The sequence below is a fragment of the Cottoperca gobio genome, chromosome 23, assembly GCF_900634415.1.
Source record: "Cottoperca gobio chromosome 23, fCotGob3.1, whole genome shotgun sequence".
Lineage (NCBI taxonomy): Eukaryota > Metazoa > Chordata > Actinopteri > Perciformes > Bovichtidae > Cottoperca > Cottoperca gobio.
In genome coordinates this window covers 6,759,331-6,772,419 of record NC_041377.1, presented here as the reverse complement: position 1 = coordinate 6,772,419, position 13,089 = coordinate 6,759,331, and the positions used below count along the sequence as shown (strand labels likewise).

The following is a 13,089-nucleotide window of genomic DNA, read 5'->3' as shown; positions in this document are numbered from 1 at the left end:
CAGATCCATTCCTTCTATTCTTACCCTTCACAATAAAAGCCCATGACATAATATTCGCAGGCATGTATTTCATTTAGTCATGATGCCCGCGGTGTATACAGGATTAAGATACTGTGGATTGACAATATAACACTAAACTATTCAATTACACTGAACACGGTATTTGGCTGTGGGGTTGGTTTGGTTTCAGGCACTTCCGTATTGCCAAGTCGTATATAAATATATACAGTATATATTTACACTGTATATATCGGAGCTGCCCAGTTTTGATTACAAAATGCTTATACACTGTATAATATACAGAATCAGCCTGCAGACTCTACATCAGGTGTTCAGTGCAGTGTGAGATGTGGTTATATTAAAACAATGAAATGTTTATGGTTGGGTGCCAGCTGGTGACTGCCTAAACGGACCTGTCTTCTTTCATATATTGAGATTGTATTGTGTGTGTGTGTGTGTGTGTGTGTGTGTGTGTGTGTGTGTGTGTGTGTGTGTGTGTGTGTGTGTGAGACAGACAGTTGTCACAGCACATAGCAGAGACAAGCTGTGTCTAATGCAGGACAGCCCAACAGCTGCTCAGGACACCACAGCTGTCCACCAGAACTGGTTATATTATCTACAATCCATCTCACTTCATCTATTTCTTCCAGCACCGCTGACTCAATCAGTCTCCCTTCCCTCCAATACTTTCATTTTATGCACCACAGTCACATGATTGCTCTTGGTGATTGAGAATAGAAACGTATTGTGCCGCTGGGCTCGTTCTAAAATATTCTAAATTGCAGCATCAGCTAAATGCATTATATGGAAAATGGAAACACAAAGGAGCAGCACAAAAGCATAAATGTTAAGGGAAATGTAGGTATATATACAATATTATGGTATAATGGCAGGAGGAACATCACTACTTCTGGATAAAAAGAGCGCCGTAGAAAGATTAATTTACAGTATTTTACATAACCTTTTATATTGGATTTTAAATAATACATTTTTGTGTTTTGCTCATTGATCCCCCTCTGTTTAAGCATTTTTCATCTAAAGCAAAAACAACAAAATTATTGACCGACATACACGTGACTATCGCCTTTGTTTTGGAACCATAGACGACGTGTGTAGGTCTGCTAACGTCTGGGAATTACTTAGTGAAATAAAACAATTGAGGTTTACCAATTGAACAGTCTACATATTCCCTATAATAATTAGTACTAAATTATATAGTTCTTTCCAGGAAAATTCTTAGGAAATAATTTGGAAACAACGGACCTTTAACACAAAAGCATTAGTGTTTCTCGCACTAGCTTGTTTCTCTCAGAATTTCTGAATATGGGACTAATTTGACTGTTTGACTGTTTTTGCTTCTGAAGAGTTAAAGTTCTTCTGATATGTCTGCTATGTATCTATGCCTGGCTGGATCCTGTTGTGTTTAAATTGAACAGGAAACACATCTTATAACATCCAATCAACAGATTTCATAGAGACTATTTCTTGAGTGGAAAGAAGTTTCAAAGGTTTGTTTGTCATCTGGATAAACCAACCATTTCAAGTGTAACACAAATAATAGGATTCATTGGTTTTCCATGGTGTCCTTTGACAGTCAACTGCAGACTAGTGGTCCGCTGGGTGAAAGCCATTCAGAGTCAATTCAATAACCTATTTATTCCCAGTGGGACAATTAAACGTATCATAAAAGACTTTTGCTCAGGGGCACTTTAACAGAGTAGTTACTCAAACTTTTTCCCCGCTGATGAAGTACTGATTGTGCTCCGATACTGGGGTCAAATCTGCAGCTCTGTAAAGACTCTCTGTGGGCTATTAAATCTCACTGATGATCAACAGACAATTTCATTTCCTTTCAGAGACCAGATCTCAGTCCTGCTACAAGGTGCGGACAAACCTACATTGATTTCAGGTAAGTGAATGGGCTCTGTAACTCGCAGCGCTGGTGTATGGACTGTAGACGGTTTGGGCATTTGGACGATTAAAACGAGGTCAGAAGGTCACTGAAGAAGAGAGGTGGCGGGGCAGACTGATCGCTTAGAACGTTTAATCATTGATTGGGGTGGGCCCCATCACCGGATCAATAAGGGTTTTGTGTGAGGATATGGCTAACACAATGACTCACTGCAATTACAGTAAATTCTTCTTAGACCTTTATTTGACATTGGCACGTTGATACATTATTCCTAATTTCCCTTGTTTTTAAGAATATTTGATCATGTTCTTGTAAGACTAAATACTGTACATGTATACAGCACTATTCATTCAGTGTAAAGCATCAATGAAACACAGATGTTTCACATTTACCATCAACTAATCTGCTTATTTTCTTGGTTAAATCAATGAATCGCTTCGTCTATAAAAAGGTCAGGAAATGACGAAAAATGCCATAATGTCTCAAAGGGACATCTTCAAATGTGTCGGATCGTCCACCCAACGGTCCAAATCCCTGAATATATTAATCTTACCATCATGTATGACAAAGAAAAGCTTACAAATCCTCACATTTAAGAAGCTGGACACAACAAAATACCCAATAGATTATTTGATTAACTTAAGAACTTGCCAATTAATCGTCAGTGTTAATGTCACCTAATCAATTATTCCACTAATCATTGCAGCTCTAATTAAAAGCTTTCCAGGGACCCGAAATAAACAATCCTTCTCTTTCCCAGTAGGCTTTAAATGTAAGACATCTGCAGGAAGTGTCGAGTTTCACAATTTAGCATGAGAAACATTATATTATACAATATGTGATTCCACCCCCCGCTTTGCATTGCCTACATTAGCGATCAGCCTTTGTTTCTCCTGTACATTCTGCAGTAAGAATCATAGTAGGCTTAGAAAGTGCATCCTGGTATTTGCTATGATAGTGCTGGATTCAAACCAACATGTAACGCACAGAAAACATTGGAGTCAATAAAAATAAGGATGACGATGCAGAGAATCAAGTCTGACATGCAAAAATGAGTGAAGGTGAGTAGTGATATGAAAACATGCCAACAAAGACCCATGGAAGTGCACTGGTGTGAGGATGATTGTGCGGTGCAAAGGGAAAAAAAATGGGGCAGAGGTCAAATACAAGGATGAGGGAGGAGGACAGGCAGAGAGAAAGTGAAAAGGCATCGTGGGAGAAGACAGACACAGCGCTAGATAACGGAGGATACGATTAAAAACATCTAAAATACGAAAAACACCTCATAAATATATAGTTTGTTCAACAACTGGTGACTGTAGTTTTTAACAAACATTTCTAGAAAACAGGAGGGATTGTTGGGAACTATTTTCAGTGGCGGAGTAATCTACATTTGGGGCCCCGAGTATTTCAGGCAGCAGGACGATGTGTGGGATTGAGATTGTTTTTACTAGTGTTGGATAACAATGGAGCTCCGTGGCACAGAGGAAGAAGATATATCAGGCTTTGATACACAAACACAATATTTGTTAGTAGATACAGTCAATGTTTGTCTGGGTTTGCATGTGGGATTTGTGGTTTGTACACAGCACTTAAGTCTGCTGCTCTTATATGGGTAAATTGTTCATGCTAATTTCAAATTGCCTGGCAACCACATTCAATTTAGGATCAAACACAGTTCCTCAATATACTCAGGTGGTTGAAAACAGACTTGGATGTCAGTGTACGTTTCATGAATCCCAAGGAGGATCTTTTTATTTTCCTCTTATCGCTGTGTGTACGAAGAAACTCAAGAGAAAAACACGAAAGCATTAATGCGTGATGCCCAATGTTTTTCACTAAACTGCACTGTGTGTATCGTTGAGGCCTCAATCTGTAAGGGAGGGAAGGAGAGAGTGTGAGAGCGAGGGTGAAAGGTTGAGAGGCAACGCCATATGAATAATGAAAAGGTCAGCTGACATTCAAGGAGGCTCCGAGAACAAGACAAAGGCAAACAAAGCTTCACAGTCGGAGGTGGACTGTCTGCCACGGGTTGATTCCCTCCTCTGCACCTGGACACTGCAGCCCTACTGTACTCCAAATGCATTCAAACACACTTTGGGATTTCACTAGTTTCATTTGCCCCAGGAGGTCTGGTGTCTTGTGTCTGCTCTGCAAGCACGAGGAGGACAACTTAAGCCCCCTGAAGCCCTTAGCCATGACAAACATAAGGTGACAGGGAAAGGATTGAGAGGGGAGAGCAGACTTGCCTTGTTTAAGCCCTCCATCCTCTACTTTTATTAACTCCCCAAACTCCAGTCTGAAAGCAGCGACAGGCATAAACAAATGTATTAAATAAAAACTTGAGGAGGACGACTGAACTTCATCAGGGTTCGGATGCGGAGTGAGGAGTGGGACGAAGATAAGAATAGTCAGTTACGACCAGAGAGGACGAGAGGGACTGTTTTGAAGTTGACCCAAATACTGTACAAGGGAGACAGGAATGAGAGAGAAAGAGGCTAAGAGGATGAAATGTATTGAAGGGTGTAATCCAGGTGTAAGTGGAGGAGGCAGAGAGATACACGGGGATCTAGAGACCGACTTGTGTGTGAACTCAGCTAGTTGGTCAGTTTAGGATTGTGTTCCGACAGCTGGTTCTGCTTTTGATCCAATCATTTGCATCTCCAAGGTCATGGAGCAATGTAGATATCATTCAGGTAATTCATCCTCCTGCTTTAATGTGAGATGTGGTGTTCCATGTATGCGCGTACACCACTGAAGGTCATTTGTCAGGAAAACAAACACCACTCTACTACAACGGACAACACAAAAGGTGATTACATGTCTCAAAACTCTCAAGATTGAGTTATTTTTAACATTAATTACTTAGAAATGTTGAAAGGCGACTATGGATTCAATAGTGGATTTGAAAGGAATACATTTTGATGAGCGGACTGAATAGTGGATTTAGATTGTTTTTAATGCGATAAAACCCTAACCGGTTTTCTTTTAACCAATTTTCCCACAACCTCTTAGTTAAAGGCCGGGGGTGATTAAGGTGAAACTGATTACTAAACAGCATTAGTGGTAACCAAGGCCAGAAGTTGGGGCTGCCTAATGAGAATGGACACAGGCAAGAGACGAAAGTAGGTTAAAACTTTTAAAAACCAGATAAACAGTCCGTGTCTGAGGTCATTATGTGAAAATCATATTTATTTCCCCCCGAGTGAAATCACTTTCCTTTGCATTTATACTGGGACAAGGCTGAATTGAGGTTACATATCTTACGAGGTGAGCAGCTGACAGAGAAAGCAGACGGGCATGCAGACGGTGTGAGGTGTAGCGCTCTGTTATAAAGATGTGCAACAGTTGAGGGTGTTTTACCTGTGGCTGCAGTGTCTGGATCCCTGCCTTGGCGGTCTGCTTCGAGCCATTGGTACAAAGCTATGGACGAGCCACATGCAGAAAAACATGGAGCAAAAAAAACAAACAAAAACAGAGCGCAATGTCAAAACAAATGCACACAGAAAAGCAGATTAATAAATGCATGACAATGAGTAGAGCATGAACATGACACATACACTATCAATATCATAACAGAGCATGGAATGGCATTTAAGACACAACACACATGGGCTTGAGAGTATTAGCATTCTAAAATGGCACTCGTTACTGACGATTGTTTTTGGCACTGAACAACCACATGGAGGTCAGATTTCCTAATAAGGAGGCAAAAGCAAATGTCACAAAATGCAGACACAAGGAGTATGTTAGATTCAAATTGTGGGTCATCATCAAAGTGTGCTATTCCTTTCCGTCTCCTCATAAGACTTATGAATGAATATTTGATTTTCTAGACCTAAGAAGTGCCATTTCAGAGGTTTCAAAATGCATGTCAGCGTCTGCCTTGAATGATGGAGCTGCGAGTTAAGTAGTAGCTAAGTGGTTTAGTGTTAGTGAGCAGTGAACTCTTGGTCTGATCTGGATTTAAACCAAGCCGCGGCAAACATTTCCAGGAGCAGCAAACCACTGATGTCATATTTAGTCAAACTCCAGATGGTTTCCAATAATATAGAGACCAGAGATAGCAGCTCTATCTATAATGTGAATATGACAAACTGTATGAATGAAAGGATGGGCATTTGAATCCAACATTTCCCATAATGCAACTGAACAGTATATTATGCCTATTGAAAGCCCCCAGTTTGCAGTACAGGCTTCCTATTATAAATGTGTAGCAGGGTCATCAAGCAGAGATAACCCTGAGGACATCATTACGACATTTTAATGCTCAATATCAGACTTGATATTATACAACTGTCCTGACACAGTGAGTATTATGCCCTGGAGTCATGAAGTAAAATTGGTTGCATTTCCCTTTAAGACGCTGTAACCATATTTAGTGAAAACAAGCTTACATTGTCTACTGTAAATGTCTAGATTTCACCAGAATACAAATAGAATAATCTATCCGTTGATGGAGGTACATACAGACAGTAGGCTAATCCCTGTGAGAGAATTTCTGCCCTTGTGATTAGAGTCAGATTGTAAACCTTAATCAGCTCACTCAACACAAAACTCCCGAGGAAAAGCAGGGAGCTTTACACTCCTTGTTAGATATCTTTATCCAAAGTGCCTTTGGACAGTTTTGAAAGTCGTTTTGAACACAGCACAGGGAGAATTTAATCCCTAACCCTAGCAATGTTGGTCTACACTTGAAATCTGTACAGGATCATAACTGCTACGTTTCAATCTATTGAGCGAGATTGTCCCTATTATTGTAAAAAAAATAAAAAGGTAATCTGGTGCAATAATGTGCACACTGACAAACATAGATAGTGTGCTTTGTGTTCATACAAAGCGGCAACCTCCGGGGATGAGCAGTGAAGACCGCATGTTAAAATGCCCAATTTTACAGCAGAAATAAACAAGTTTCCAGCCTGGTAGAAAAACATCACCGCCACAATGTCGACGACCGGAGCCACACACTTCCACGCTTCCAAAGACTCTTCAGAAGCCTGTAGGTGTACAGAGATTATGTCCATATTTTATACGGTCTATGGTGCATACACACGGCTCCGATTTCAAGGTCATTATGGTGACACAAATAATTGTATGCGGCTGGTAAATTCCCAAAATAGAATTGCACACTCTGGCCATACGTGAGTGTGTAAGAGAGCAACACACTCACGTGTGGCCAGAGCACACACACACACACACACACACACACACACAATTTTTCTGAGAACAATGTTCACAGATTCTATCAGCTTTCCTCATTCTACACAGCAGAGGTTTTCTTTTTCTTCAAACGTTGGATAAGTGTAAGTGGGGGAAACTACTCATCTGCTGTGTAAAAGGAAACACACACACACACACACGCTGCTGGCATTATCTGCTTCTTACATCACTGCACCTCCGTCTATTTGTTTGTTCACTCTTATCTGTCCATTTGCCATAGCTCATTTCTAGAACTTTCACAGATAAAATCAATCACAGTTACATACTTAAACAAGATGAAAAAACCCATTCAGGATCATGTAACCAATCTCACGCATGCGCACACACAGACACACACGCACGCACGCAGATTAGGTTGTGGTCTGCATATTCTGCTGCTCAAAGCAAATGCTGCTTTAGTTGATTATTGATGCTTCTTAAATGCCACTTAGATCAAAATTGCATCTAAAGGTTGATATTCTTCCAGCTCAGTACTGTTAATGCATTTAACTGTGTGCACAGGGAGTAAATCTAGTTCAATAATAAAGTATAATAAATCTTGTGTGAAGAGCCAAACCAACAATGAATGCATTTACTAACAAGCACTATGTGTGTATCAAGGCCTTCTTGCTCTGTGCCAAGATTCAAATTCAAAGGCTGTAGTTGATGGAAATTAAAATCTTAAGTCTCAGGCTCCTCCAACAACGCAACATACAGTATACTTAAGACATAAAACTAAATAAAGACAAACGCACATTTTGATTTTGACTAGATCCCACATACTCACTAGGGCACCTAATGTGGATTAATCCACAACTGAATAGTTCCCGACAAACGCACGATTTCCTCCTGTTTGAGTTCATTTGTTGAGAAATTACTCAAGCTTTAAATTATTATTTTTAATTAACCTTTATATTTGCCATTGCCATTGTATAATTTGACTGTGACACAGGTGGAGATTTGGTGACCTATGATGTTGGCAGGTTAATCCGTTTCCCCTCTAAATAAGTACATTATAAGCATCAGTCCAGACAGTGGACTTTAAGCATGAAGACTTGGAAGGCTGTTAGTTGCAACACCTGCCTCCTTACACCCATAAAGCCTTTGTTGGATTGGAGTCCATTTTCACTCTATGGATGCCGTTACAGGGTGTGTGTGCCTTGAATGAGTGGACTACTTAATAACAGCTGCTCACTGTATAGCAAACAAAAGCAATTAGATTAATGATTCAGTGTTGATCCCAAACCGCACGACCCTATGGGACTCTATATTGATGCAGTGTATTGACCGTTTTCTGCCAGATTCATATTTATTATAATACCCTCCTCAATTTCCACTATGATTTCAGTCCCTAAGTTCCCCCATTCAATTTAACCTGAGGTCTTTTATTGTGATGCATGTTTGAATTGTTTTGTGAGGTTGTTTGTGTGGTTTTAAATCCTACCTTCACAAATTCAGAATTTGTATCTCCTACATAATAGTCATGACAATCTGAATTAAACCGCACAGCACAGCACGAAGCTAAACACCAGACAGGCTTTGTATTAGTAACATGAGACATGCAGCCATTCATATTCAAACCCATTGCCATGTGCATTGCCTTGTGGCTGGGGACGTAACCTCACTGTACGGCCAACGATTACTAGGTAGTCACACCTTGTTACACGACCAAGAAACCACACACATATGTTACACACTTAAACAGTCAGACTGTTTCATTTCCAGATTAGTAGATTGCTTTTTTTACTTCCTTAACTTTCATTTCCATCAGCGAGGAGTAAGCGAAATCTGCTGCATCGTCCTTTAACTCCTCCCCTCTCCCCTCATCAAGGTGTAAGTGTCTGGTTGCCATGGGTTACCCCTAGGACTGAGACTGCAGCCGCCGCCGAGAGCAGCTCCGACATTAAAAGTGAATGGGAGTATGTGAAGAGCATGAGGGCCGTTCGGGCCCCTGTGGACGACCCTCACTGGATCGGTTGCCTCCCAAATTGAATTGCAAAGCAGCAGCTGTGCAACAGTTCAGCAACAACAGATCAATGCAGCCTGTGTGTGCGCCATGTCTCCACCTGCCTCTTTCTCCCAAACAGTCTCCTTATAAAACGGTCACACTTCTGGTACTCAGGTACTAGAACAGTTGCATATCTTCTATGCCTGATTTTCTAGTTTCCACTGCAAATCTCTTCTGACACTGATTGCACCGTTTATAAATACGTTTATCCAAAGTGCTTCACATAGGGTCCAACAATAACAGCCAGTCATTATGATAAATGGTCTCATTGAACGGGTCACATAGAATAGCGAGTAGAAAGCACATATTTAACGAGATGCTTATTCCTTTGCTAAAATCAAAGGGTCTAATGCTGGACTGCTGTTTGCATGTACTATGAGTCTTGTGCATTTGTATTTGAAACCAAAAACAAGGAAAGATTTGGAAGTAACATCATGTTGCAAGTGGTGCGCATGGAATTTTTGAATGAACTTCATTGTAATCATGTAATAGATGTATAATGCTAAGCTAATGTTAGCTGATCGTTGCACATGCACTTGTTTCTACATAGCACAAGAGGGGAAATGATTAACTGAAAAGTTGATTATTTTCAATACTTTGTATTATTGATAATTGTTTAGTAATCATAACTGTTCAGAACAGAATGTATGAACCAGAAAGAAAATGGTGATTTAATTAGTGGACAATTAAAACTTGCTACGGTAGAAATTAAGGACTTTTGAGTGTGCCTTTTGTGTTCGGGGCCTTTTTGCACATACTCTGCTGCTACAGTTGATGCCATCCGCTCTCATGCTGAACCTTAACAGTTTACTTTCCTGCAAGAAAAATTACATTCTCCCCCCCTCCCGCTGTATTTCTTCTGACAATCAGACAACCAAGATAATGGGGTAATTTCCATCAAAAGACACCCATACAACCAGGCCTGCAGGAGAGTACCCCCCCCCCCCCCCCCCCCCCTTAGTGTCAGGGGTGGGGTATTATATGCCACACACTGCATCATTAAAGCCACAAATCACTCAATACATCTCTAATGACATGCAATAGGTCCGAGGAGAATACATATGCACTACTATGTAAATGCACAAACACACACAATGAGGAGACCAAGTGTGAGGCAGCATCTTATTAGTGTAACACAAAAAAAACACATCGAAGAGAAAAGGCCCAATTTCAGCATACACACACACTCCACATACACACACTCCTAGAGCTGAGTGTCTGATCACCTAGTCTAGCAGGGCAACAGGCTCCACATACATTATGCATCGTGTGTCTGTAGCCAACATATGATTAGTCTCTGTGTGTGTGTGTGTGTGTGTGTGTGTGTGTGTGTGTGTGTGTGTGTGTTCCAGTCAGCTTGACTGACTGACTTTGTTGCGTGGCTTCAAGGCCCTGCAGATTCACGTCACTGCATATGTGTGTGTGTGTATGAGTCCTTTAGAGGCAGACCGAGCTGACAGACAGAAAAGCAAACTCTACAATTGCCAGTCGACTTGGAGACGACACTGTCAGTGTTTCACCTGCAGCATACAGACAGTGTGTATTCATGGCTTTGACAGCAGGCCTGTGGTCGCCATCATTCAGTGTCCCCAGGGCTTGTATGTCTTGCGCTACTTCAAAAGCGTTGGCCTGTGCATATCCTCAATGTCTGCTGAATATATTTAAATCACCCTCCTCAACGAGTCAGTCATGTGTGAAAGCAACGATGCATTCCAGGCACAAAAAGAGCCTGTAGCGCACACACACACACACAATCTACTGACGTAGAAATATAAGCTTAAACCAACACCTCATAAATTTGGAATCTGAATCACATTGGTAAAAAGACTGGGCACTTGCATGAGACTGATGATTATTTATTTATTTAATTTTTTTGAAAGGTTAAAATCAAAGCAGAGTCCTGAATTTTTTTTTCTGTAGCATGAATCAATCTCTAAACACTCTGGATTCTACATTTACCATAATACAGGCTGTTTTTTTGCCTCTTTATAGTTGTGTTGCGTATCTTTGTGGTTGTTTAGTGTCTCCTGGTAGCCCCTTTCTTTTTTACGCTTTTTGTCACTTTATGCATCTTTTCGTGGTCCTTTTGAGTCTCTATCCACTTGTTTGAATCTCTTTTCTGTCGAGGGGCCCCCTGACCCCTTGCACCACTGGGCCTGTGTCCAGTAGGCCCGCTCAGTAATCCATCCATGATTTAGGCTAGTGCAAGATAACCGATTTAATAAAGACCAAAATGGAGAGTACTTGCACTCAGAATTAAAGCTTCCAAAACTTTAGTGGAATTCAGAATTACTTTAATGTTTTTCCTCACAGGGCAGTAGAAAAAAGATGCCACACTGCTATTACTATAAAGCTCTGTGCCTATTCAGCAACAGTGAAGAAAATAGAAAAGATCATTCTTCTTTATGGCCAAAGCCTCACTACAAATCAGCAGGAGGCGATCTACTGTTCCCAAATCTGTCATCCATTTGGCTTCACCAACACATTCCTCCACCAGCAGCACCTGCTACAACTGGGCAGCCTGCCGAGCCACACACGCATCCAAACGGCTCATATGTGCTCAAAAATCACACTCAACTTTCTCGTTCTCTCTTAATGGAACCAGCGCCTTCTACACCGAGCTGGGCTGCCAACGCCTGGCACCGGCTGGGTGAGAGCAGCACCCATCTGTCTCCTTGGCAACAGGACAACTAAAGATGGGGGTGGTGTTGTTGTTGTTCGAGTGTTGGGCGGTGGTTAACACCTCATCTCTTGATCATTATGAATTATCTTTACATGATGTGGATCAGGGCTGCAGGGAGTCCAAATAAAAACACAGAACAAGAGTGTGTGTTGTGTGTGTGTGTGTGTGTATATATATATATATATATATATATATGTGTGTGCGTATTACAATGGTCCAGTGTCCAAGTGCCAGGACTAAAATGGCTCTATCGGCCCCTATTCAGGACGCTAGCGTAGTGATGTCATCCCCCTGTCATGCCGTCAAACACCGCTTTGTTCTTTTCTTCTTTACTTTAAACATATGTGGCGAGGAGAAGGACGGAGGGAAGAAGAAAAGAGGAGGAGGCTGGGGCAGGAGGTGTTGAGGGTGGCGGATTCATTTTCATTCAGGCACATGCTCTGGTTGTTCCCGTGGGTCCTTCCATCATGGGAGGCTTTTGTGTCCCCGCTTCATGACTCACTGTCACCTGATTGTATTAGTAGATGGCAGATTAGCAGCTGCAGTTGATCTACCTCTTGTTAAGAGCTCCTCAAGAACGGACTGATGAAAGGAGCACAGATAAACCTCAATTTACTTAAAGAAATCAGTGATCGACACGATGAAGGAGGAGGCGTTTACATGTGTAGTGATAAAGCATAACGTATTGTTGCACAGAGGGATTTGGAAGGGGGAATGCGAGTCCCCACAAGTCCATTTATCCCCGTTAAGCTGTGGTCACCACAGTGGCAATAGTCCAGCATTCTTTACTCATGACACAACCGTGTCAGCAGGCTAGCAGCAAGTAAGAGAAGAGCTCTGCTGCAGCTTCACGCCAACTGAAGCAATGAAAAGTAAAAAAAACCTATCACTTATATATTCTGTTGCCTTGCTAGTCCAACATTTCAATAAACTCTGAGGCATATATTGAGTAAAATATTCAAACCCAAGACGCCATATATTACACTCGTTGGAACAAATCTGTTAAATTAATCTAGACCATTCATCTTGTGCATCACTTTCCCTCCGCCTGGCCTTGCATCTATGGATTAGAATGTAGAGTTATGAAATGTGGGTTTGTCATTTGTCGGCGCAACATGAATTTGTAATGAGTTCAAAGACCAGATAGTGAGTCTGACAACACTGAGATTAATAAATGTAGACAATCTAGCCTGTTCACAAGGTAAACTAGATCAGTAGACAAGGTTTGGTGTACAGATTTGTATACGTTTTAGCCATTGTACTTACTGGATTTGGAGCCACTAAAGT

At 41.2% G+C, this 13,089-nt stretch overlaps 1 protein-coding gene across 1 annotated transcript in view; it reads right to left on the bottom strand.

The window, feature by feature from the left end:
- The window catches only part of LOC115028094 (DENN domain-containing protein 5B-like), a 61,427-nt gene that overhangs the window by 31,124 nt on the left and 17,214 nt on the right, over positions 1-13,089 (bottom strand). The window contains 1 exon segment of the mRNA XM_029461501.1: positions 5,276-5,335. Within this exon segment, the coding sequence (XP_029317361.1) occupies positions 5,276-5,335 (60 nt within the window).